General features: G+C 41.2%; 1 protein-coding gene across 9 annotated transcripts in view; it reads right to left on the reverse strand.

Annotated features, from left to right (window-relative positions):
* Nucleotides 1-26,270, reverse strand: part of LMO7 (LIM domain 7) — a 199,779-nt gene that overhangs the window by 46,823 nt on the left and 126,686 nt on the right. For 5 of the 9 annotated variants that reach the window (XM_048492310.1, XM_048492315.1, XM_048492314.1 and 2 more), the window contains 10 exons: nt 25,552-25,750; nt 23,367-23,619; nt 21,222-21,515; nt 20,738-20,917; nt 19,387-20,103; nt 16,898-16,927; nt 11,812-11,929; nt 9,612-9,754; nt 8,168-8,600; nt 6,991-7,284 (listed from right to left, as the gene is read on the reverse strand). In XM_048492310.1, coding sequence (XP_048348267.1) covers nt 6,991-7,284; nt 8,168-8,600; nt 9,612-9,754; nt 11,812-11,929; nt 16,898-16,927; nt 19,387-20,103; nt 20,738-20,917; nt 21,222-21,515; nt 23,367-23,619; nt 25,552-25,750 — 2,661 coding nt within the window. Of the gene's footprint in view, nt 1-6,990; nt 7,285-8,167; nt 8,601-9,611; nt 9,755-11,811; nt 11,930-16,897; nt 16,928-19,386; nt 20,104-20,737; nt 20,918-21,221; nt 21,516-22,406; nt 22,429-23,366; nt 23,620-25,551; nt 25,751-26,270 lie in introns of those variants that run through there. The other 4 variants (XM_048492319.1, XM_048492317.1, XM_048492316.1 and 1 more) reach the window with 3 other exon arrangements.

Genomic DNA, 26,270 nt, shown 5'->3' on the forward strand with positions numbered 1-26,270 from the left:
AACACATAGAACATAATCTCTCTTTACTAGGAATATTTATATTCAGATATTTAGCCCTCCCTTATTCTTTCATGGAAAAAATACTTAAATGGCTCAGGTATGTGATCCAGAGGCATGGAAAAATGGTAGACGCATAGTCTGGGATACCCCATTATAACACAAGGCTCTGATTATGTTATAATGGCTCCTTTCTTATGGTTTGAAGACTGATCACTGTATCATACCCTCATTCTGATCAGTTTTACCAGAACTTGGATTTCCTAAAGAAAGTACACACTTCACTAGATCAGACTTTGCAGTAGTAGTGTCTATTCCAGGGGTGTCAAACTCGCAGTACTCCAGATGTTCATGATCTACAATTCCCATCATCCCTCCCAACATGAGCATTGGATATACTGGCAAGGTCTGATGGGAATTGTAGTTCATGAACATCTGGGGGGCCGCAAATTTGACACCTGTGGTCTATTCTATTCCCTCAAAAACTGAATCTGAACCACTGAGGCGAACTACAATAATGCATAAATTATGGCATGATTCGATGCTCCATAGACATATTCCTAATGCGATGGGGGTAATGGCTTTTGGGAGAACCTGCTTTAAATGTAATTAAGAACATAAGAACTAGCCTGCTGGATCAGACCAGAGTCCATCTAGTCCAGCTCTCTGCTACTCGCAGTGGCCCACCAGGTGCCTTTGGGAGCTCACATGCAGGATGTGAAAGCAATGGCCTTCTGCGGCTGTTGCTCCCGAGCACCTGGACTGTTAACGCATTTGCAATCTCAGATCAAAGAGGATCAAGATTGGTAGCCATAATTATCTAGCAAGGTGCCAACTATCCCTTTTGAAACTGAATAGAAATATTGATTGACGTGGATTTATAGTCTGACTGGATCAATTCTAAAAACAGCATAGAAGCAAACTAATTTGAGTAAGACAATGACCATTTCCACACAGGTTATCTGACTCAGGTTTTTAGAGAGAGGGGTTTTTCCCACAACACAATGGTACGTTAATCCCCTTCCTTGGGTTTCCCCATCTTCTCTTCACTCTTTCCCAAACCCGATTTGCTCTGAAATTGTTGGGAAAATAGCAGTAAAGCCTGAAGGCGGCCTGTGTGGCTGGAAAATTCAGTTTTTCCCAAGTGCATGGCCACCATTTTCCCCTTATCCTGTTCCCACAATGGCCACCTGTCTCAGGCAGCTTTCTATCCTTAAAAAAAACAGCTTTAGAATATTGTTATATTATGTAACAACATGCCAACATGCACACCAGGTTTTTTTAAATTCCCAGCTTTCAGTTTTAAAGAAAGTAAATCTCTAGCTCTTTCTGTTAGAAAGATATGCCTGGGAACCTCGTACACATGATGGCATATCATATTGCTATAACAATGTTCTAGTGCTTTTTTAAAACATAAAATTACAAAATCCCCAGTGGGTCATGAAGGGGGTCTGCTGGGGTACCAGGGCAGGGGTCTGCGGGGGCACCGGGGCAGGGAGTCTTCTGGGGCATGGGGAAGGGGGTCTGCTGGGGTACCGGGGCAGGGGGTCTGCTGGGGCAGGGGGTCTGCTGGGGTACCGGGGCAGGGGGTTTGCTGGGGCATCGGGGCAGGGGGTTGCTGGGGCACTGGGGCAGGGGGTCTGCTGGGACACTGGGGCAGGGGGTCTGCTGGAGCACCAGCCATGCAGAAGCTGCACTGCTGATACACTTTTTGAACACCCGCACTACCAATGGGGGAAATGCACAAGGTCATCTCCGAGTGGGAACCAGCAATAGAGTTAACTAGTTCACAACAATACAGGCTAGGACTTTAAACTGAAACAGAGAAAGAGTTAAAGGAAGATGACATTAAAAATGTGGGTTAGAGAATCAATTTTTAAAAGTACGTCCATGCCAAAGACACACCTTCTTACATTTGCCATTACAATTGCTAAAAATTCCCTCAAAATTAAAAACTGGTTACCTTTTTTGCCTGCGTAAGCAAAATGTTCTAACCTCAGGGGTGTTATTTAGTGGACTGAAGTGAAACCAGGCTCAAATTTCCACTTCCCAGAGGCTCATAATGAACAAAAGAGCTATTACCCTGTATTCAGCTCTTATCAATATTCCAGTAGCCGCTTTGCTTATTAATGCAGAACTACAAACAACAATTTCTTTAACCGACGTAACTATAATCTTCAGAACAAATTCTACAAAGAAAGTTTACTGGGGACCTTCAGTCTGATCCAGCAAAACTCTTCAGAGATTATCAAAAGTTTCTACTCCAGCTTCTTTGTTCAATTATGAAAATCAAAAATTGACATAGCTCTCATGAATATGAGTGGATAGTGTACGACACTCTACCTTTAATATTAGTGAGGTAGTAAGGTAATATGGCCCTGACCTGGATAGCCCACACTAGCCTGATTTTGTCCCATTTTGGAAGCTGAGCAGGCTGGGAGACCACCAAGGAAGTCCAGGGATGCTACCCAAGGCAGGCAATGGCAAACCACCTCTGAACATCCTTCGCACTGATTCTGGGACCCTCTTAGCCTACAGAGTCGCCATAAATTGGCTATGACTTGATGGCAAAAAATATAGCATGATAAACATTTAAGTAACTTTTAACAGCTGGCTTCAACCGAGCACTTGTGAATGGCGGATCTTGATTTATCTGTGCTGGATGCTGTGAGTTCAGATAATCTGGGTATGATAGGAAGGAGGATGAGAGAGGACCACAAAGCTATTCCAAGACCAGAGAATAAAGCTCTATTTACACATTCAAGATAGTGAGGTGATAGTAAGGTGGTAAAAAACTGAGGTGATAAGATGAGATAGATTACGTGTAGACGGCCAGTTTTTGGAACATTTCCTATGTTATAAAAAAAATCCCTACAAATAGAAAGCTAGTTGTACAGCCAAAGACTGGAGATACTTTCTCCTAGCTGCTCTATTGTTCCACCAGCAGGGAGTTTTTTACCGTGAAAGAAGATTCAATCATCCAGTAGCCCTATAGTAGAAATTTGGGATGAAGTGGAACAGAAGCTTAGCTAAGCACCTAGGAGTCATTGCTACATCCGAGCATCCCCTAAGTCATGGAAATGTGCATAAGTTCAGACACTACCAGATGCTTCCCTTCTTTATTCACTCCTGTATCCATTCCAGGGGTTGGTACAGTTGTCTAGAAGTACAAAATAAGATTAATCTGGAAGTCTCCTTTTTTGGTTTCCCACATTATAGCCATAATGGTTTTGATAGCACTCTGGGATGTAGGTTCCAGGGTCCCAGATGATGACATTTTATCTTGATGTCTGTTACGGTATTTATTATCTTGTATTTAAGATTTTGTATGTTTTATCTTTATTGATTGCTGCTCCGAGCCCTGAATCACTGGTGAGGGGCAGGGGTAAAAGTAAAAAATGGAGTAAATATAGTAAAATGTCAAAAAATAGCTTTTTACAAGAAACATATATATTTGTTGTTCATTTTATGTCCCTCTCTCCCCCTACTGAAGTGGGGCATAAAGAAGCAGTCTGCCAATGAAGTCTGCATTCAAACCATTTTACAAATGGGTCACTTAGAGTAACGTTGATAGGAACGCTAGTTATAAAGGAAGTGGTGAACGCTCGTAATAATAAAGAAAATATTACAGTTGAAGTTGGGTAAGAAAATTGAGGCTGCAACCCAAACTAAAGAAAAAAACCTGCATTAAGTCAAACCAAGAAGTTTGGTAAATAGGACAGGAAAATGGTCTCAGTAGAGATTTCCCCATCTCATATTTCCTTGCCATCCCATCAACAATACTGCTAAGTATGTAAGGAATGCCGTTCACTAAGCAGTCCTTAAGTGCATTGTCATAAACTTCTCAGAGATAGCAATGGCATTGAAGCCCCTGGCTGCTGACAGCCTCCTTTGTTTACATTCGTAACTGGAGGAAGATGGGAACAGCAACAGTTCCGATAGCATCTTCTAAAACCCCTGTGGCAAGATTAATTCCTAGCAGGAGTTAAACCACTTCTCAAACAATCAAACTGCAGCACAAACTAATGAAAAACTGGACACTCAGAAGAGTCAGGTGCACGGCTCTGAAATGATATTTGGGATGCAGCAATTCCCAGAGCTGAAGAGATAAGCCCCAGTTCAGTTTTAAGAGTGACTTATCTGTTCCGCAGTGGGAGACGCTATAATTATGCCACCGCACAAACTGGCAATTGTATTTGCCTCTCCTGATATTTTCCTCCCATGAACAAATTCCTCCTGATATTTTCCTCCCAGTCGTGGGATCATGATCTCACAGTGTATGATTTCTTTAAAATTATGAGAGAGACTTGTTTCCAAGTTTAGCTTGTTTCAAAATTCATGGAGCAGCTTGGACAATGAAATCAAGGACCAGAGCAAGAATTAACAAGTTAAAGAGTCAGATATTTAGGGCTAATCAGCCTTCTTGTCCATTTGTGCATCCAGGATGGAAAGATTCTCAGTGACTTCCCATTGACATTACTGCAAGTCAGGTAACATATCTGAAGCCACAGCAAATCACTAGTCTGTTCTGCAAAGTACAAATAAGATGTCCTGAGGATGCGAAAAAAAGAGTCTTGAGGAGGAACTCCCTACAGCTTTTTCCCCAAGATGTCCTCAGGATGCCTTATTTCAGCCCAAGCCATCTTATTTTGAAGTCGCTGGAAGGAGGACATTTTTCTTTCACGTCGTCTGCAAGATGTTATGTTATGTTCTTATGTTTCTTATGTTCTTAAGATGTCTCCTGCCTGGCTATGCAGAGTTCAGGAGCTCAGGAGGCATCTTATGTTTCTAGCCTGATCATTAAACTCTCTGGTCAGTTTCACTGTCAACTTGTACCTGATATTTTGTGCGCTGCTGAAGGGATTCTCCCTGCCTGCATTTGATGAAAGTTTGCTCTGCAGTTTCCAGTCCAAAGAGTACAGAGTTGTACTCAGCTCATCATGCCGATTCCAGCGATATACAGTTTTTCTATTTTTATTTTTGATGAAGTATCTGCTAAGAAATGCAGACACAGATACGAGAATCTTAGCCTCTCAGAGAACTGGTCTACCACCCATTGAGAAGCATTGGGTAGTCCTGTCCTCTATGGACCATCTAAAAACTAAGATGATCCACAGATGTTTCTCAATGGGCGGAAGACCAGTTCTCTGAGAGGCTAAGATTCTCGCATTCATGCCTGCATTACTTCCCAGTCACCTCATTTTTAAAACAAAAACAACAACTATATATTGTCGGAATTGCAGGATGAGCTGAGTACAACTATGTACTCTTCGGGCTGAAAAGGAAACCAGGAATGGAGCCTGAAGCAAACATCCTGGGACAACCTTTAGCAAATGGCAGCAGGGAGAATCCCTTCAGCAACTATAAGATGTTGGGCACAAACTGTGGGTGAAACTGACCAGAGAGATTAACAGTTGGCTGTGAAAAAGTCTCTTTTCTCCTCTGACACCTGTGCTGTCCGGAACAAACATGAGAGGCGGCTCTTTTTGAGACATCCCCAGGACATCTTATTTTGGGCGTGCAGAGTAAAAAGAAATCACCACTATTTAAGACGTTTCCCAGATATCTTTTTTGTGCTGCGCGGAATGGACCACTGTGAGCACAAAACTGGCCTGAAAAGCATCACCGAGATGCATTTCTTGACAATGCTCAAGCACTCTACCAGATGACAAGTTGCTCACTAATTGTGAGAACTGCCCAAAACTTGGGGGGGGGGGGGAATTATTGACCATTGGGAAATCACTAGAATTGAATCAGCATGCATTCTCCCAGTGTTTTGCCAAATCTGTTGCTATCACAAACCCAAAAGAAAAAGCCAACAAAAGAGTTGTCTCTTAACCTGGAATGAGTTTCAAAAGCTGAAAATTTCCAGTTATTTGGAGAGGGGGAGTTGTATATTTCCCTGAAGGAGCAACTTAGAAGCAATGAATGAAATTTACAAAAGCTCAGTTTGCCTCGCAAAACCTCGATCAATTTCATTTTTGCTACACTGGGTAAGTGCATCTTAAACTGTTACCCCAGAGTAGCCTTAGACAGGAGTAAGTTGCATAGGATTGTTCTTTTGGTCCAATAGTTTGGAGGGACGTAGTCCCAAGACTAGAAAGAGGAAATGAATTTGATCTCCATAAAAGAAGTGTTGCATGAAGAGCTTAGGGAAGAGGAGGAAAGCTGGCAACCAATGAATACCAGCACTGCGAGCAGCCATAGAATTAGCATATACAACTTAACAGAAAAGACCCCGCCCCCCATGATGACAAAGGGCATAGGAAGGAAGCATACTGAACAGCAGATACTCAGTCAAGACAGCATGCCAAATGCCGCCCCTGCACAGAAGTAGAACTGCTTGCAACACCGCTTGTTTTGAATTGCAAACAAGCCTTCCAGGGGATCTAAAGTCAGCACATACTCAACAAAAATGCTGATTGTGAACAAGGAGAATTCACATATTGGTGGCATTTGGGGGGAGATGTTCTATTATGAACAAGAAAATAAGTTTAGGCCCAGGTTGGAAACAGTACATCTTGAAAAGAGGCATTGAGCCACTGTTTTGTTTTGAGAGCTAAAACTGCAAAACCTAGGTAATTGAAGGGTTTCATACTTTGAGAACTTTAGGGTAGCCACCCTTCTATATTCAGATTCAGATTTATTGCAGTCTTAGACCAATAGAAAAAAACATAAGTCTTACAAAATGCAAAATGGACTCTTCCTTCTATGTTCCATGGCACTTGCCGGATTTCTAATATAGAGACAATTTTCATCTCCCTATTCAATCCGCTCCTCTCTTTTCCATAAGACCCATTTCCCTTATCCAAGTAAATCTTAATGAGCCCTGGCCGAAACAAGCTACCACTTAACTCCTCACCAGCAACCTTGTCCTGTCACCTGCTGAATTCTTCTGGCCTGTGCCCACAGATCTCCTCCTGCACAATTCCTAGCACTCGGTTCACACTGAACGAAAAGCTGAACAGAAGGATGAGATCTTTCCATACTCACTTGAACTCTTGAAGACTCTGGCTCTTGAAGACTTCTCTCTTCTACTCCTGAAGATACAGGAGTAACCACGTCTTGCTGTGATTTAGGGACAAGGTGATCAATATCTGCAGTCAGGGAGGCAGCAGAAATCTTCTCTGTGAGCGAATCTCTTGTCTGGTCCTCCTCTGTGTTTCTCAGGCCATTTGGTGATGAGTTTTGACCAGCCTGCACTTTAGAAAATGAATTGCTGGCGAACGTATATTGAGCTTTCTTGGATACGTCTGTTTCTCCGTTATACTTTGGGGCATCATCCATCTAGAAGAAATACAAGTTTTGCATCCACAACGTTTAGAGGGGGGTTTTTTTAAGACAATTTTCTAAACTGCCCAGAACACTAGCTTTAAATTATCCCCATCTTCATGTTGATCCAGAGTTAATGCACATTGCTTAGTAAACTCCTTATTAATCAATTTTACAAAATGAGGGTTATCAGAGCTATCTCAAAAAGAATAGCTCATGAACACTGCAATTTGGCACCGCCATTAAGTGAACAAACCCTTTGAAAGTAATGATTTGGGACGGTATAATGTAATAATGCCAAATCAGTGCAAGAGAATATTGAATGTCCCAACCAACAAGACAACAAAAGCTATAATCTTCGCATTTTTCAACAGCTTTTGACACTGTTCTTTTAACTTTATGTCAACATTGTGGTGTAAGTAATTTAAACCATATTCATTTGTAAAGGAACTTCTATTTTAAGCACTGAAAATGTTTGTTTATATCATGTGCAAGGATTCCACAGCGTGGAGACTACAGGACCCACTGATCCTTTCCAGGCACCCACTCAGTGCTTTTAAGCAACTGGCCAGCATCAGGTAAGTTTTTTTTTGCCCAGCAAGGTTTCTGAATGGCCACTGGAGATTTGATTGGCTATGCAGATTTGTAAACATATCACTTTTGCACCAGCTGCCACCACAGCACAACCATCTTCACTGTGTGACTGAAGGCAAGCCATGGAAATCATTTTGTAGCTGGCTCTGCCTTTTGCAGCAGCCATTTTGTGACTGTGTCAGAATTACAAAGCTTTCTGCAGGGGCCTTATGAAATTTTTTTTTAATTCTTTGGAGAAGGTGAAAACTCTTGAGCTATAGCTAGAAATGGTTACCTACAAAGATCTTAAGATGAAAGCTTTTACCGTGAAGGACCTAGGAAGCGATGAGATTCCTCTTGAATGGAAACCAAAAGGTCTTGGTGTAACCACAGATGTTAGCCTCGCAGTATCACTTTTCTTGTAAGATCTTGGGAGAGAAGCTGAAACCTGAACTGACCCAATTGGTGCACTGACTGAACTGTAAGCTGGCAAAGAGGGCTGGCTCTTTTCTCCCACCATGCTTTTAGACAGGACTGGAGTTTCAACTCTTGAGTCGCTAGTCTCTGTTTTCTGATCAATCTCTTTGCCGTTTTCTTCGTTCTTTGGCAAGCTGGTGGCAGCATCGTTTGCATCAAGGTGATCCTTTGATGGTCTGGAAGGCAGTTTCTCCTCACTGAACACATCCTCGTTTGACAGATACTTGTTCCTTGTTTCCTGCTGGCTACCATCACTGTACAGCCCTTGATCTCTGTCCTCCCTAGGGACCAAAGGAAAGCAGAGTTGCAGTCTTATTACCTACAGAAACAGGTGGGCTTGCAACCATCAATTCAATCCATTCTCAAGCAGAGTTTGAAAAATGTGCAGGCTTTCTGGTTATTATTCAGTCTTAATCCTTATTCTTTTAACTCAGGGCTTTCATCTTTCTCTTGCTCTCTCTCTTTTCATACAAATAAGACCCATGTATATTTTCAGAATACTAAACATTGTCAAAGAATGACTGGTTTCCCTTGGGCAAATTTTAGAAAATTTCCCAAGGGCGAATACTTGACATGATGACTAACGAACAACTTTCCTACTGCGGTTCAATTAGATATTTTCAAACAAAAGGCTTAAATGCAAAACAGAGAGATGTCTCAACATAAATCCCTAATTTAAAACAGCGAGAATCTAAGCTGTCACAAACATTTAAAGCAGGTATGGTGTTTACTTTTTACGTCTTAAGAAAGGCTTACATTTGCCCCAGATTCCACTAGGAACAAAGTGGGATACAAGCCAGAGACAGTAACAACCAGATGTGAGCATTGTAATGTCCTTTTATAAAGCAGGTAAACGCCTCTGCTATTTTTACCAGAACTAGTTTAACAAGAAAATAAAATTGCACCAAACACCTGTGTTATTTCTGCCAGAAGCAGCTAAACAAGAACATAAAATTCAATACGAAACCCAAACCACCTGCAACTAAGACTACTGAACAGACAACATAAATGTTGTGATCTCAAGCACACTTACTTGATGTGCTACAATGGGCTTACATTCTGGACCTAAATTAAACAAACTCTTCTAATCATTGGAGTTTGAAGAAAACCCCCGAGCTGAAATAGTTCCTATTCTTTAACATTGCGTAATTAAAAGCAATGTTCCTTTTAAGAAGTTCCATTAAAAGTGATCACAGTACAATGCGAATAATTTCTGTCAGCAGCAAACGTTCTAAAAGTTCACTACTAAACAAAGAAGTAACGTAACTTTAAGAAATTTGAAGAGCAATTACCTGTCTTCCTGCATTTGTTTCAAGGATCTGCTGCGTCTCTTGGAAGTCGTAGAAGATAGACGCTCCATTTCTTCTCTCTCTTCCTTTTTCTTTTGCAAATCAGAAGTGTGACTTTTGCGCCGGCTCTTCCATTTTGCCAAATCCTAATGCAAATCACATGAACATGCAATACATTTTCCTGCAGTGATCAGTAAGAGAACTACTCTGGTGAATGACCAGGTATCCCATTACCTACCCAAGACTGCTTATTCCGACTGGTGTCCTAATATCGCTTTACACGTCTAGTGTTCCTGCATTCTCAAGTATCCGCCTGACAAAATTCTCTCTAACAGAACTGAAAAGCAACTGATTTTTCCTGAAGATGGAGAGACCAGCCATATGATGGACAATAAAAAATTAACCAACAAAGATTTTGCAAAAGAAAAGTATATTATTCCCTTTAAATATTTATATTGTAAACATTTTTTTCAAGCCTTTCATGGCAGTGATTATATGGAATTTTAAGAACATTCCACTCCAGGAGCAGGTGACTATAATTTTATTGCTCCTCCACATCTATATTCTTTCTCTATTCCAGATCTCACAACTGTTTATATCCTAGGACTGTGTGTGTGTGTTCTGCTGTTTTATTAGTGTGTACCTGTGTACCCCCATTTTATCCCTGAATAAAAAATAGTTAAACTTTGATCCACTCTCCTGTGTTTTTCTATATAAAAGCTGACTTTCATATAAATAGGCGTTCAAGACCCCATGTTGCCCGGCCTTTTGCCAAGCCAAGAGTTTGCTCCAGCTAATTTCCCCACATTAAAAGGGAGGGACTTCCCACCACTTTGCGTAACAGCACCTAATTAATTTATTTACTTCATTTATACCCTGCCTTTCCCCAGTTAGAGCCCAGAGCATTCTTTATTTAACATAATACCATGTTTTGCTGCATTGTCCCCCAAGCTTATAATTCCTGCTTTGCTGTCTGTATTATATAGTGGTTTAGGTGCAATGTTCTCTAATTTTGTAAGCCACTTGCATTATACTATTCTTACTGCATTATTTTTAGTAGCAATCTGCCTCAAGTATCATTAAGAAAGGCAGAGTATAAATGACGTAAACAAACATGTAAATGCCTTACAACCCTTTACAGTCTCTGGGAGCTCTTGATACAGCCCTTTGGGGGGACATAGTGGACCAAGAGGTCTTTCTGACTTATGTTTTCATGATTTAATACTAACAAAAATATGCATAACAGCGAAGGGTTAGATAAGCAACCAGGTTGCTGTGTCAGAGACAATTTCATGGAAATATCCAAAGAATGAGCTATTTCTATTCCAGGGAAACCAGCTGATCAAAGATATGCCAAATTCCACTATCAGGTTTCCCAGTGAAAGTGAATAAATAACAGTTTTTGAAATGTAAGGAGCCATTATTCTATCCAACCACTATTGAAGGGTAGGTTGGGAGAGGTATACCTAAAAATGATGAACTGGCAAACAGATTGTCCATGTTTAAGTATTTAACTTGCCTAAAGAACTTCCCTCTCCACACATAATCCAGGAGAAGGGTGTTTGCCTTGCCCCCATGGGAAAGACTGCTGATCATAAGCTCTCTCCCAGCAGGGTATTCAGTCAAGTGGGCATGGTCCTAGAGGATATTTAACCCCTGGAAACAATTCACATGCTCCCAACTGCCCCATGCCAAGAGAAAGAACTGATTCGTCTAAGGATGGAACGAAGGGCACTTTCGCACATGCCGAATAATGCACTTTCAATCCACTTTCACAACTGTTTGCAAGTGGATTTTACTATTTCGCACAGTAAAATCCGGTATAGCTCTTTGCCCAAACCCATGTCAGAAACAGAGACCAATAAAATGCAGCCACAAATAACTTCGCATAAACTGGATTCTTCACTTGCACCCAGAATACCAAGGCAACTGTGTGCACTTCATCTCCTGATGGAAGGGCTACGAAATGCTTCGACTTTAGCAAGCCTCTGAGTTTACTCACACATGCTGTTACAGAATAGCCCAGACTAGCCTGATCCTTGTCAGGGCTTGGAAGCTAAGCAGGGTCAGTTCTTACATGGGAGATCACCAAGAAAGAACATGGCTGCTACGTAGAACTGGGAAATGGCATACACCCTCTGCTCATCTCTTGCCCTGAAAATCCCATGAGACGAAATTTCATGAGGTTGCCATGAGTACTTACATCTTGCCATTGTTGATCTTGCTCCTGTAGCTGTGACTTTATTCGCTGTAGCTCCTCATAACGTACTTGCCGGATTGTTTGGAGCTCCTCTGCACTGACGTCATTCAAGGATTTACTCCTAAGAGGAGATACTATTATTTTAACATTTCCAATTTGTCTTGGAGGAAAAACAACATCCCTTTGAAGGAAGAGATGAACTATCTAACTAAAAAAATATTCTCTCACCAAAAGAAAAGAACAAAGTTATAACTTCATCCCCCCCCCTTCCACCGCGCCATCCACAGCAGAGAGAAGCCATTTGCCATTGCCCTGCCATTTCAGGGAGGCCCCTTTTCTTTTTTTAATTTTGCAGGTTGCATCTGCGTAGCTACGTAAGGGGAGCTGGTTGTACCATGGGACCATCGGCCGGGCTGTGGGGATTCATTTCTGCATGCCTGTGTAGCAGTGGAAGTGTTGCAGGTAATTTAAAAAAAGAGAAGCATCTCCGTGCGAAGGCATGACAGCAACCCAGATTGTTTCTGTGGGCTCCAATCGCGGCCTGCACGGGACACATGTGAACAGGAAAACGGGTTCCTTTATCACGACTGCTGTGCAGAATTGGCCAGAGTGTTCTGGGTTCCATCTTGTGCGTTAAGTCTGAGCAAGAAGGCAGCTGACCCCTGAACTCTTCCTCTGTCCCTAAGGTGCGCCTGGCTGGACAATGCAGCTATCTCCATGGTATCATCGTAACATGATTTAATGATCCTATTTGCCCCCATCCCAGAAATCAATCAGTATTCAAGAGAATAGTCCAGGCATTCTCTTGGGTCCTAACAACTTAACCAGCCTTTCCTATCTTTTTTTGTTGGAACCTTGGGAAAGTAATAAACCCCTTTGTCTCTGGCTTTCCTGCCAGTTTACCTCATTATGCCTCAGGACCCATTTGGGGGTATAAATATTGATATTTTGGCCATTCATACTGTGTGTCCTCTGGATCGATGTGTGCACCCCCATGCATATGTGGGGTCTATCCTTCACTCCTAGAAATGCTGGTCAGTTCCTTCTTTAGTTCTGTTTTCCCTGGACATCTTTTCAAGACTGGTAACTACCACCCATCCCTAAAAACCTATCCAACTTCCCCCTTTTTCTCTTAGTCAGCTCTTGTACACTTTGTATGTATATGTTCATTGTTTAAAATATCTTCCTCATTTTACTATTATTATTATTCTTCAATAAAACCAATTTTAATTAAACAACCACCTGCTAATTTGAGAGTTTTTACCCAGGCCTATCCTGGTATACATAGGTGATCATCTCAGTTATACCCTCTTGCCCTCTATCTCCAGTTAATTCCACCCAACCAATGTGGAGACTGTCTATCTGGGGTAACAAACTATAATATCAGAACAGAATGCACAATACAATCAATTTCTAAGAGGTTTTTTTAGAAGCCATTATTAAATGGCTCTCTCTCTCTCATTCTGCACATCTGAAGTTGTATCATCATCAGGTTTGCTATCTCTGGGTTGGGAATACCTGGAGATTTTAGGGATGGAGCACGAGGAGGGTGGAGTTTGGAGAAAGGGAGGGACTTCAGTAGGATATGATGAAATAGAGTCCACCCTCCAAAGCAGCCATTTTCTCCAGGGGAACTGATTTTTGTATTCTGGAGATCAGCTGTAATTTTGGGAGATCTCCAGGCCCCGCCTGGAATTTGACAATTTTATCATGTGTTAGAAGAAGACAACTAATGTAAGCGTCTTTTAGGGGTCTATAAAGAACACATTGAAGTAGCATTTACATCAGGAATGCTACTGATCTGAGACCAGCCCAGTTTATGCACAATCCTATTCTAGCCATGTAATTCCAAACTTTACGTTTTCATGGACACAGGAAGAAAAAAGGCGTGTATTGATCCTAATGCAGTTTAATTTGACAACAGAAATTGGCAAGTACCACAATACAACTCTACACTGCCACAGATCCTGCAACACAAAAATGTATATGTTGTCTCTTGTGTTATACATTTGTACCCAGTGTGATCACTAGCCAGAGGCAATTGCACTTCTTCCATCAAATTATAAAACAGTCCTCCTGAAAAACAACTTTTTGCTAAGTTTTGTCAGTGGCTCAGGTGGGATAGGTTTCTAAGAAAAGAGCAAGGGAAACTTTGTAATGCAATGTTGAACATGGGCCAGGGTACAAAGTTACCAGAATTAGAAAATCCTCAGTACAGGAAGTGATAAATGAAAATTAACTTTCCTTTGGTGATATCATGTCTCTGCATGCCAGCCACAACTTCTTAATGGGCAACATAATACAGCCAGTTGTGCAAGAAGCCCCTGATGTCTAGGACAAGTTTTAAAGAAATATACACTTCCAAAATTTATGAACTGTTTAGACTGCCTTTTCCCACCCAACACTTTAGATTAGCATGGTTTGTTCCTGCCCCATCACAGGCAACTTCCTAGATTTCTTTTCTTCTTCCTTCCTTTTCTGACATGGTGAACAGAAAAATGAAACTGATCCCAACAGTGACACAGATTACGGGTGCAGTTCTAAGAAAGCTTGTTAAAAACTAGGTCTCATTTATCTTATTTATATTACTCATCGGTGAACACAATGAGTAATTCATTAAGCATATGAAATACACAACCCTTGTCCGTGTTCTGTCTAGCTCCCATATTTGGCTTCTCTATCCTTCATTTGAACACAGGGAGCCAAGAGAAATGTAAATGTATTTACAGTTTTTTAAGAAGTTTATTAAAAATTCTCATTATTTTAAAGATGCCAAATAAAATCTTCCTATGACTACACTTCTGAGGACGTCAACTAGTAACTTAGTAATGAAAGTGCTTAAAACAACAAATGCAAAAATTAACACCACTTCGGTATAACCATCTTTAAGAAACAGAAATCCCAGTTTGATTTTTTCAGTATGCTTTCTTGCTGAGTTTGGCAGTGTTAACACCACTTATTATGGAGTTCCACAAGACTTTATCACAATTCTACTCCATTTTCAAAAGACATTGCCAAAAAAGCACAAGACACATTACACAAGAGTGGAAAAGTCACAAAATGCACGTGCACCGCCTAATCTGCAGCGGAGTGCAGCATTCAGCCTCCCAAAGGTCATTCCTGCATTGCATCTTACATGGCAGCACTATCTAAACACAATGGCCAGAGGCCTCCTCTAGTTGCCAACTGGCCTGGAGAAAAATGGCCCCTCAGCAGTTGTATCGTGTATGGAAATAGGCAGCTGAAGATTTCATGGCACAGAAGTAAATCTCACCTGGTACAGAACAATAGTTAAAAGAATGTGAGGCTATCGCAGATCAATCACCAGGGTTGATTTGGTCTGAGTGTTATACAATATAGTCTGAGTATTATACAATATAAAGTTCTGTCCAAGTTGAAAAGTTGTTGTTATGTTTTCAAAGTATAAGTGCATAAATGTAAGCATATCCTTTTAAATATGTACAGATAGTGACAATTTCAAATTTAATCATTATGTGATTGCAGAAAAGATTGAGTTAATTCAAGATTTTTTATCTTAGATTGTACTTTATGTTCCTTTAGTATAATTGATAATCAGATCCATCTATTGTATGTTTGCATACTTATCTTTTTCCCTGTATCCTTTTGTCATTGTTTTGCGGTTAAAATGTTTTGTGTTTTTTTTTTAGAAAGAACAGCAGTTCTTTTCTCCAGGCAGTTGGCATCCCTCGTTATAACCATAACTTCAATTGTATTACACCCTTTGTTTTGCTCTTCTATGCAAGGATTATTCTGTGTGGCTTTATATATCGATCAAACATTTCAGTCCTGGTTTTTTTTCAGCCAAGGAAATAGATTCCACAATACAAACAAATAAATACAACATATAATGCTACATTCTCTACAATGGCTGAGTCCAGCTTCGGGAGAGACGCATATGGAATGGTGAGGTGGGTAGGCAGTGGTGGGATTCAGCAGGTTCGCATGACTTCAGCAGAACCGGTTGTTAAAATGGTGCTTGTAAACAACCAATTGTTAAATTATTTGGATCCCACCGCTGGGGGTAGGGGACCCCCGCCTAGCAAGCCAGAACAGCCAAATCAACCCTGGTGATTGATCTGCAATAGCCTCACATTCTTTTAACTATTGTTATAAGCTATCAAGAACCATGAGGCAAAGCAGAATACAAGTGTTTAAACAAACAAACAAACAAACAAACAAATAAATAAGGGAAAGAAAGAATCAGACACAACCCACTGCTTTTGGGGAGCAGCACATTTCTAACCTTATTTGCTAAGCATTTCCCAGGCTGTTCAGCCCAGAAAGCCCACAACAGCCAGTTAATTCCAGCCGTGAAAGCCTTCATCAATATCTCTGTTAGCTTCTATAAACAAATTTGTCCTGTTACAGAACTGTCTTGGGAATGCCAAACCAGTAAAACAATAAACAGAATATACCAATAAAGATAAGGACTCCATTTTCCTGTTCCAGTGACAAATTAAAAATCCTTTTTTTCCCAAACAGCAAGATTTTATTTATATTGTGTAACCCACTTTGGGTCTCAGTTTGGAAGGAAGACTATAAAGACAGAAAATTAGCAATAACAGCAACCCACAGTACTTATGGACAAGTCAGCAAGCTGCAGTGCTGGAAACATGGTTTGCAAAACTTTACTGGCACATGCGCAGATGCATCCCATGCTCAGGCATAAACTGTCATGTCATCAGTACCGTTCATCTTTAACATCTCTGGCAGATGGTCGCCAGCTGCCACTAAGTATAAGGAGCTAGCCATGAAAAACGACAACTATGTAACTAGATTCAAATGCTCTGTTTGAAGGACTCCATGTGTCAGGCATCCGCAACAGAGGAATGTTAAGAAACCCAGAAACAGCTGCCCTCTTTATCATACATGCAGCCCTCTTCCCAGTGAAAGTGCCTTCCAAACCAAGAGCTGAAACTGCTATGCAAACCAGCCAAGCACAGAGGTATTAAAGCATGCATCAGCAGCCTCAAGCGCAACTTTTCAGCTGCCGCAACGAATGCACAAGTTAGGTGGGTTAATTGTTCTACAGTCCGTTACATTTGTGTTCTTTGGTCATTAAACTTACCCATACTCATCAGAAAGCTTTTGAAACAGCCTAGGAAATCAGAAAACCAAAACAAGTTCACATTACCCATTCCATTTTCATCAAATGCAAATCAAGACAACAGTGAAGCGCAGGATAACTAAAACAGTGAGCATTAAAATGCCAGAAGAGCAAGTGCTATAAGGTCTCCATGATCCTTTGAAAATTCAGATATTTATGAGGAAATACTGAAGGAAGTCTGGGGCTTTTCAGTTTAGAAAAGGGATGACAAAGGGGGGACATAATACAGATTTCTAGATTTATGAACGGGGTGCAGAAAGTTGACAAAATGACATTTTTCTCCCTCTCGCAAAATACTAGAACTCGAGGGCATCTGATGAAGCTGGTCTGCAGTAGAGGGGGTTTAAAGGGGGTTAGGCAGATTAATGGAAGTTAGGTCTTTCAATGGCCACTTCCATTGTGACTAAAGGGAACCTTCACGTGCAGAAGCAATTAACCTCTGAATCTCAGCCACAGGAACCAATATCAGAGGAAGGCCTCAGCCCCTATGCCCTGCTGTTGGCCCTCCAGAGGAACTCCAGTGGTTGGCTACTGTCAAGGAGGATGCTGGACTAGATGGACCACTGGTCTGATCCAACAAGGCTCTTCTTATGTTCTCATGGATGCAGTTTGGGAGAACCATTTAATCAATTCAGTCTCAACAATATAGGTATAGAACAATAGTCTCAACATGCAAAATACCGCTTCCTAATTTCAGGTGGACCACAACAGATAGATACACAAAATACACAAAGCTTCCCACCCAGCTTCCAGTTAAAATGGAAAGACAAAGAAGTTTCTTGGAACCACCGTTTAGCATATTTTAATAGACTAACAAACACAGAGATGTATCGGAAACTTAACACATTAAAGCCTCAACTATTAATTCACAATTTAGATGTTCCTATAATAGCCCTTCTAAACAATCTCAAAACAAAACATTATGCCGCAATCCCATTCATACCCTACATGCAACATTCTTGGCATGTAGGAAAATAGGCCAATTACAGAGGGATAATTGGCAGTAAGGAATCCAGCACCAAGAGAGGACGGGGGTAGCAGTCATGGCAAATCCTAAGAAGGCTCCATGCCACACAAATTATAAGCGTTCTAATCATCCCTAAAGTTTTGTTAGCTGTGTTAAGCTTCAATATATGATCAAACAATATTCAGAACCACAAATATTCACAAATGTTTCCAATGAAGCATGCACGACGGGCTCTTTAGAACGACACGACTAGCAAAACACACAGTGTTTACTAAATGAATGCCTTGGGTAAAACGAAATGGATGAGGATACTTTGAGATGCGAAATGAACACTTCACCAGGCAAACACAAGGAACTTCGTTAGGTACGACCAAGGATCGTCTCTTCGTGAAGACAGACGTTGCCAACGTCAGCACCTTATCAAGCATCTTCTGACAAGGCTGTAAAAATCCTTTCATGTGGGGCTACCTTTCAGTGCGGAATTTAAATTGGAGTGAGACAGTTACCTGTTAATATTTTAGTGGGATTGTTAAAAAAAGGTATCAGTGATAATTTTCAAGATAGATGGGGCTAAAAATTAAAACAACGTTATTACCGTAATTCACCAATTTCTTTGGTGAGTCCCTTCTGACCTAACTGAAGGAAAGGAAGAATTCAGACGCATGACAAGGTTACTATACTAAGAAGCCAAAAAAAAAAACCACAGGTCTCTTGTTAAGCCCGGTGACAGCAAAAAAGCTAGCCAGGTTTTTAATCTGATCACAAGGGAGAAGAGAGAAGAAAAAACACAGATCGGAGACAAATTTGTCCTAAAGTGAAAGGCCTCCCAAAAGCTGAACAGTGAGTTACAGTGTCCCATTACCAAGGTTCCAGCCCTCATAAACAACCTCTGGCTTCTGACAGAGAAACTACAATGTATGCCTGAAAACCTTGCAAAGGGGCTCTGAGACAATTGTTTCTACAAACATTTCCTCTGTACCTCCTCCTTGTCCACAGGCATGTCTATCAACATGAAGGCTTTAAGAGTGTTGTATTTTCATAAGAAAGTTCCAGAGAAAAGGTCACAGGCGAGAACAGAGTTTTAATTGTTAGAGAAGCACTCCAGTACTCAAAGCATGCCTATTTCCCCAAATGTCTACAGACAGGCACTAAGTAGTCCTGACTTCCTGGTTTCTCTCATCACAATGAACAACGGATTTCTTCTGGTGCTTTACTGGAGCAAAAGTTGGGCATGTCAAGAAGGGGAATTATGATAGTCCAGCGATTGAACAGTCCAATAACCTCTGAAATGTAACATCTATACTGTTGATGACTTTGGTAACCAACACGACTCACAGGACAATACACAAAAAAAGCCGAACAGGTTGACGTTTCACACCAAGACATGCACAGCGGAATACGAGATGCTGTCTTTCTTCATGACAACCCCATTTTCCAAGTACTCCTAAACACACACACAATTCATGCAGGGCCGTGAGCTGACCTTTCCACCATCTGCCGTTTCTTGTGCTTGATTTTGCTGGCCTCTCTGATAGCCTCCCATTTTTCTAGATCAGCTTTGTTGCATGTTCCTGGGGAGAAGCTGACTGGCTGTACATTAAAGCCCACTTTGAGAAGTTCTATCTTGCGGGTCAACATATCGTCCTTCTTTTGGCGTGAAGAGGGTAGTAAGATATTTCCACCACTTTTACTCACTGAGGTTGTCTTCTTCTCAAGCAAGCAAAGAAACTTGGCTTGGATTTCTGGTGGAAGACTCCAAGGATCCGGAAAAAGAGCCGGCTGGTATCGATCTGGGGCACCCGACAAAGACACTCCTCTGTTGTGTAGCTGAACCTTACGGACTGTCAGGTCATCTTTTTCTAAATCTGGAATTACAGGGTCACCCTCTCTGGGCTGCAGAACTATTTCCCCTTCTAAGCGAGAACTTTGCTTAATGGACTTCCTAAGATAATCAAAATCTTGGAGAACGACTGGATTCAAATGGAACGCACCAGTTTTACGAACAAACAAATCATCGTTTTCCAAATCTGGATAGAAGTCTCCATTATCAGTGTCCCTCTGGCCATATCCAGGCCTAACATAACTGCTTTTTCTACATGTTATGAGCCTAGGGCCTGAAGCAGGATCAATTTTGGTCCTGGTTTTGGAGAACAGGTAGTCATCAGAATATTTTTGCAGTGCCCGGAGAAATAAAAACTGACTGAGATATAAAAAAAATACAAAAAGATTAGAGCTGTATTAAACAGTAAATACAGAGACTTAATTCTCACAGAAGTGGTGACTGGGTTGAAGCGGCCCCATTTCAGACTGTAGGTAAAAGCCATGCAAAACTGAACATTTCTCAATATTAAACAAATAAAGGTGAGACATGAAAAACCACAGTGTGGGGGACGCCTATCCCTGATACTGTAGTTCTCTACACATTTTACTAAAATGGAGGAGAATTTAATCATATGAGCTGGCATCCGAAATGGCACAGCCCAGTTACAAGGCTTGAAAGTTCAAACAAAGAAGCACAATCTCCAAAAAGGGTGCACACTGCAACATTAAAACATGGCTGGCCTACATGCCAACCTCTTTACGGACAACAACTTCATTCCAGAACAGCAGCAGCAATGCAGAAGAGCCATTGCAGGAAATATGCAAGGGAGCATGGGCACGCACAAAAAGACGATTCCATTTACTTTAGTAGTGTGAATTTGGGAAACTGGCAATGTAAGGACAAAGCGTAGAAAGTTAAAAGCGGGCTCCATGTTGCTGACTGTTCGTTTAACATTTAGCAAACCGAGCTTTCCCAACAGACAAGATAGCACAGTTCATGCAATTGTTGCAACCTTGGGAGATCGGAAGAGTTGCCAGCGCTTCTTTCCACAGTTTGCATCAGTGATTGTGTAGCATTTTCAGCCATTTGCTTAATGAAGTCTGGGTCCCCTCTGCAAGTGTTGTCCAAACTACCACAGATGACATTGTTTGGCTGGACTTCCACAACTTGCTCTTCAGAATCTGTTTTTTTACTGCAAAGTAGCCCATAAGTTGGAGAACAGGCAGGGAGAAAAGTCAAAGAACACTTAAGTTCTGTGGTTTAAAAATCCATACAAATTATCTATTTCAATTAACAATGCTGTATATAATTGTGGGAAAGGTAGCGTGCCAAGATTACTTGAAACGCTGTTCAAGTTTGAACTTCCCCAAATGGCAGACCAAGAAGTTTTTAACACTCTCTCTTTAAAAAAATATGCTTCTTTGGTCTGAAAAAATGTTTCTATACAGAGATTAAGATCTGGTTCTGATTTCTCAAGAGTAGGTAAGGCAACAAACCTGAATCCTTGAATATCCATATACCATTTTTTGGAAAAAGATATCCTGTCAGCTTTTTTCCAGTGTAATTCTTCGCCCGGAGTCCAAGACTTGGGAAGGAACTTATGAGAGGAATCTTTTATGTTTGAAACTGTAGCATTTATTTTGCGAACATAAAGGTCATCTGTTTCTATGTCTGGAGTGCCCATTGTCTTTTCTTCTTCCTCCTCCTCCTCAAAATAGCTGGAGAAGTCTGAAAGGACGTTAGCTGTTGACTTGAATTCCATCTCTCGCTGCAAAGCCCTCCTCGGGTTACTGTACAAAATATCCAGTCAAGTTATGCTTTTAAGAACCAACTTTCCGCCCTGCACACAGTAACATTTTGGGCTACAAAATCAGAGACTCTTGTGAATGAAACAAATGAGCTTTCCAGTCTGGAAACTCTGGAACAAAATTAAGTTGGTGGATAATAGTCCCATTGGCCAACACAGAATGTTAAGAATTTGATTACTAAAGCTGAGTTACTTTTAAAGTATGCTTTTAAAACCATAGACATTCTGGCATTTCAATGTTTTATTTTTTTAAAGAAGGAGCCATGCGGCTGACTTATGGTGACCCCACAGGGTTTTCAAGATGAGAGCCATTCTGAGGTAACTTGCTATTGCCTGCCTCCGGGTTGAGAACCTGTACTTCCTCAGTAGTCTCCTATCATAGTACTAACCAGAGCTGATGTTACTCAGCTTCCAAGATCTGGTGAGATCAGACTAGCCTGGACTATCTGGGCCATGACTTTCAATGTATTATTCACAGGAAAGCTTTTGGGGAGTTCACAAACAAACTATTTGGATCCACAGAATTAAACCTTGTTAACCGAACACAGCAGCTGGGTCACAAGACAGCATCTTGGAGTACCAGATTTAGAAAGATCATTTTGTGGAACACTAAGAAATTCAGGTGCTGAAAAGCTCAGAGGGCGTTCTTTTTCACCCAGGGCCTGAATTTTGCCAAGTCACCCATAACCAGTATTTGGTTGCTTCCTTTTAGTCTTCCAAGTCATCACACTGACAGATGATCTGTGTGCAACCTAGATGTGCAATGCTATCTAGGTTGTTTCATTTTAGGTGGATTAGAAAACTAGGGGGCTGTTCCCTCAGCTGCTGAGATCAGTCAAAATGGGCACAAAGCAAACAGAAAGAAATCACACACCTCGCGACCGGCTCCGTTACAACTGCAGAATAAACCAAAAGTAAGTTACAGAATCCACAAAATAACGATTTAATGCATCATCTTTTTGTATTAGGACAGCTGCGTCAGTCTCTAAAACTACATATAAGAACAAGTCCAACTTGATTTAAATGAACTTTTACATCCACTTTTTTCCAGACCCAGAAGTGGAACTGTTGGCAAAAGGCTATCAAGAGGTTTGTTCTCAATGATCCTGATTCTAATAAAAGGATGAAAATCTATGTTACAAAGTACATAGGAGAGATAAAAGTGTGTAATAAGCTATTCATCATTTTAATAACATTTAACCTGGAAATCAAATGCATCCAAAATACTCTGTACAAGGCAAAATAATATTCCCAAAATGTTCATTGCATTAAATTCCAAAATTCTGAACATCTCAGAAGAGAGTCAAATTTAATTTTTTAAAAAATTATTTGTTTGGCCTGATGCAAAATATAACTTTTCCCTTCTTCTGACCATGGTTAGGAGACTGGAAACAAGCTACAGCCTCAGCAATTGTCACCTGTGCCTGCAATTGTCACCTGTGCCTGCCATGGTTTGCCAATAACCAAGGAACTGTTAGCTTCACGAACTTGGATTTTACCTTATCTGAAATGGATTTGCAAACCTTAGGAAGCAGTGGTGGGATTCAGCAGGTTTGCACCACTTTGGCAGAACCGGTTGTTAAAATGGTGCTGGTAAACAACCAGTAGTTAAATTATTTGAATCCCACCACTGCTAGTAAGGGTAAATTCTGGTGCAACTTTCATGCTATACCATGGTTAGAGCAACCCAGGTAAAGTTGCAGAGGATGGGAGGAGTTCATACACCCATATTCATGCTCCAGATTCCCATAAGGCACATTACATACACACCAGCATCCTCACAGCTGTAAGATTAAACTTTGTCACTGAAAGAGTGGAAGAATCACAGTAGTACCTGGAGAAGGTTCCATCTGGCTCAGTAAACACAGGACTCGCCCAGCTTCTTCTATTGTCTTCGTTCTTGTCTGTCCTCTTCTTTCTCAAAGGAGCTGGTATGTATGCTGGTGGTTTGGCTTTGCTGGGTAAGAAACGATTGAACTCCGCCGCAGGCTTGGGTTCGATCAAGGAAACCCTGCGGTAAGAGTTTTCATCTTTGCTAGGCTCATTCATCCTGCTGCGTGTTTCGGAGTCCGTGTCACTTTCACAATCTTTGAAAGAAAAAGAAAACAGGACACACAGAGGAGATACTTTACAGTCACATTTCAGTTTATAATGACACTATGTAAGCAGACTCTATGCAGTCACAAACCAAAGTATTGTCATTATTTGGAAAGTGCCATGATATTGCAGAAAGATCTGTTGGATTCAGAGGCACATCTAGGGAAAATGGGCCAGAGTTTTCCACTCCCCCCCACCCCGTATGGTGCCCTTCCCCACCACAACCAAACAACTTTTTTTGAACCAGGTCTTGAAGTCAGTGTATGGACCCAGGGGGAAAGAGGAGGGGTGTGGGGAGCGATTCCCCCCCCCCCGTGACTAAATGGCCACAGCCCAGGAACATTTGACCCCCTTTGTCCCCCTGGGTGGTACACCCCTGGTTGGACAGAACTTTAGTTTGCATGGTGGCATTACATTCCTCACATCACTGTCTTCTCTTTATCAGCTTACTTACAAAATAAGTAGTCATTTGCTTTTTATAATCAAGCAGCATTTCTCATTAGAACTTGTACGGCTGGTATGATCAGAGAGCCTCATCTCTGCAGTAGATTATTTGCTAAAATTGATTTTCCAATGCCAGAGCGCATTTTCAAAATGCCTTCACAAGCAAAGGAAGATATAAGGACACGTGGAAGAGATTACAAGGCATCAGTTAACACTAGCATGCTAATTAAAATGGATTTGTTGCTCCTGGAAATTTCAATACTGCTGGAGAAATGTCAGAAATACTCATGTCCACATAGAATGCAGACTAAAAGCAATTCTCCTTAGCAGTGGGTTGTAAAAGATTTCGAATTAAAATACTGAAATAATTGGATATCTTTTTCATTACTTAGGATCTGATTACAGTTAAAATTCAACTTTCTACTTCTATCGTCAAGAATAAAATAGTTTGTATCTCACTGGAAAACAACATTCTTTAAATCATGGCCAGTTTTACAAACTCCTACTCAGTAAAAATAAATGTTTCGATCTCTCATTTGTAATGAACTTTTTTTCTGGGGGCAGGGGAGCGACAGCCAAAACATTGGATTCTCTGGGACTTTTATGATTTAGAAACTTCCCAACTGGAAAATCTCACACAATCCCTGTCTAATGCAGCTAAGGATAAAAGAAAGCAAGGAAAGAGAAAAATGCATTAGTGTCTGCTTGCTGAGGGATACACAGTTTGTAAACTAGCTTCCTGTCAGAAAAGTGCAGAATTGTCCCTGTACCAATTTTTCCAGGAGTGGGCAAGGAATTTTTGCTGGAGGAAGGCTCTGCTTAGGGTCCCTTCTGAATGCAACTGCTTGTAACATCTCATTTGGCTGTTAGCTGAGCAGAATGATGGGTTATAGCTCAGTATATTTCAACCAGTTGCTTGATAGTCAGAGACCCTTTCCAAACAAACCTTTTGGAACGCTTTCAGGCAAGAAATAAAACATTTCCTCCACAGAGTTCCACATTGTCATTTCCCACTTTGTTCCAAAAACGTTTTATTTCTAACTTGGAAACGTGAAATGTGAACATTTTAATTACTGTATTTGTTTTTGTTCTGGTCTTTGACTATCTTTGTTACAGAGAATCACAGGTAGTAAGCACTGAAGCATCGATTCTGCAAATAACCAAAAAGGGTGGGGTGGGGGGGGGGATACTTCACTGCAGCCAGGAATTGTTTCAAGACAGTGAATGCATTCAAACATCATGGTAAAAGGAGGGGGTGTCAAACACTTTTTGAAACATTTTAGGCAATTTGTGCAGAAAGGGCCAATGTTTGTTTAGAAGAAGGCATTCTGCATAAAGGCTCTGAAGCTGGGAAGGGGAAAAAACCCAAATAAGACAAGGCCAAGCAGCATTTTAATTCGTATACCTCTTTCTTTCCTGTCTACCTCTGTACAATTTTTTTTTAAAAAAGTCTATCTGAAGACTTGATAAGAACATACCTTCACTGCAACCTTTTAGAGTGATGTCTGAAGAAAGGCTGGCAGAAGACCTTGAGCCAAAGGAATCCAAGCTATCGAATGAATCGTCTCTCTTGTGGCTGGCAGATGAAGAAAGCGAGTCACTACGTTCAAGGTACCAAATATCACCGTACCCGCTATCCCTTCCACTTCGCTTGGAGCTGTTAGATTCTCCAAGAGCCTGCAAAGATTACAACAAAATCCTTGAAATCCTTGGTGGGGGGGGGGGGGGACCTTTCAGACGCTGACTTGGTAACATATGAGTTTTTAATGAGGATATGCTCACGTTTTGGCAAAATGAATGTAACATAAGTGTATTTTCTGTTCTATAGACCAGGGGTAGGGAACCTGCGGCTCTCCAGATGTTCAGGAACTACAATTCCCATCAGCCTCTGTCAGCATGGCCAATTGGCCATGCTGGTAGGGGCTGATGGGAATTGTAGTTCCTGAACATCTGGAGAGCCGCAGGTTCCCTACCCCTGCTATAGACCAAATATTTTAATATACATCTACTCACATATTATACCTAAGAGTAGCCTGATGCATTATGCTAAAGGACAAGCCACAAGAAGCCCTCAGACCAAATCCAATGCCCCTGCATCTCACCTAGCCTTCTAGTAAGATTGCCAACCTCCAGGTAGGGCCTGGAGAGCTCCCAGAATTACAGCTGCCCTCCAGATAACAGGGACTAAATCCCTTGG

This window comes from Sphaerodactylus townsendi, linkage group LG04, assembly GCF_021028975.2.
Source record: "Sphaerodactylus townsendi isolate TG3544 linkage group LG04, MPM_Stown_v2.3, whole genome shotgun sequence".
Classification (NCBI taxonomy): Eukaryota; Metazoa; Chordata; class Lepidosauria; order Squamata; family Sphaerodactylidae; genus Sphaerodactylus; species Sphaerodactylus townsendi.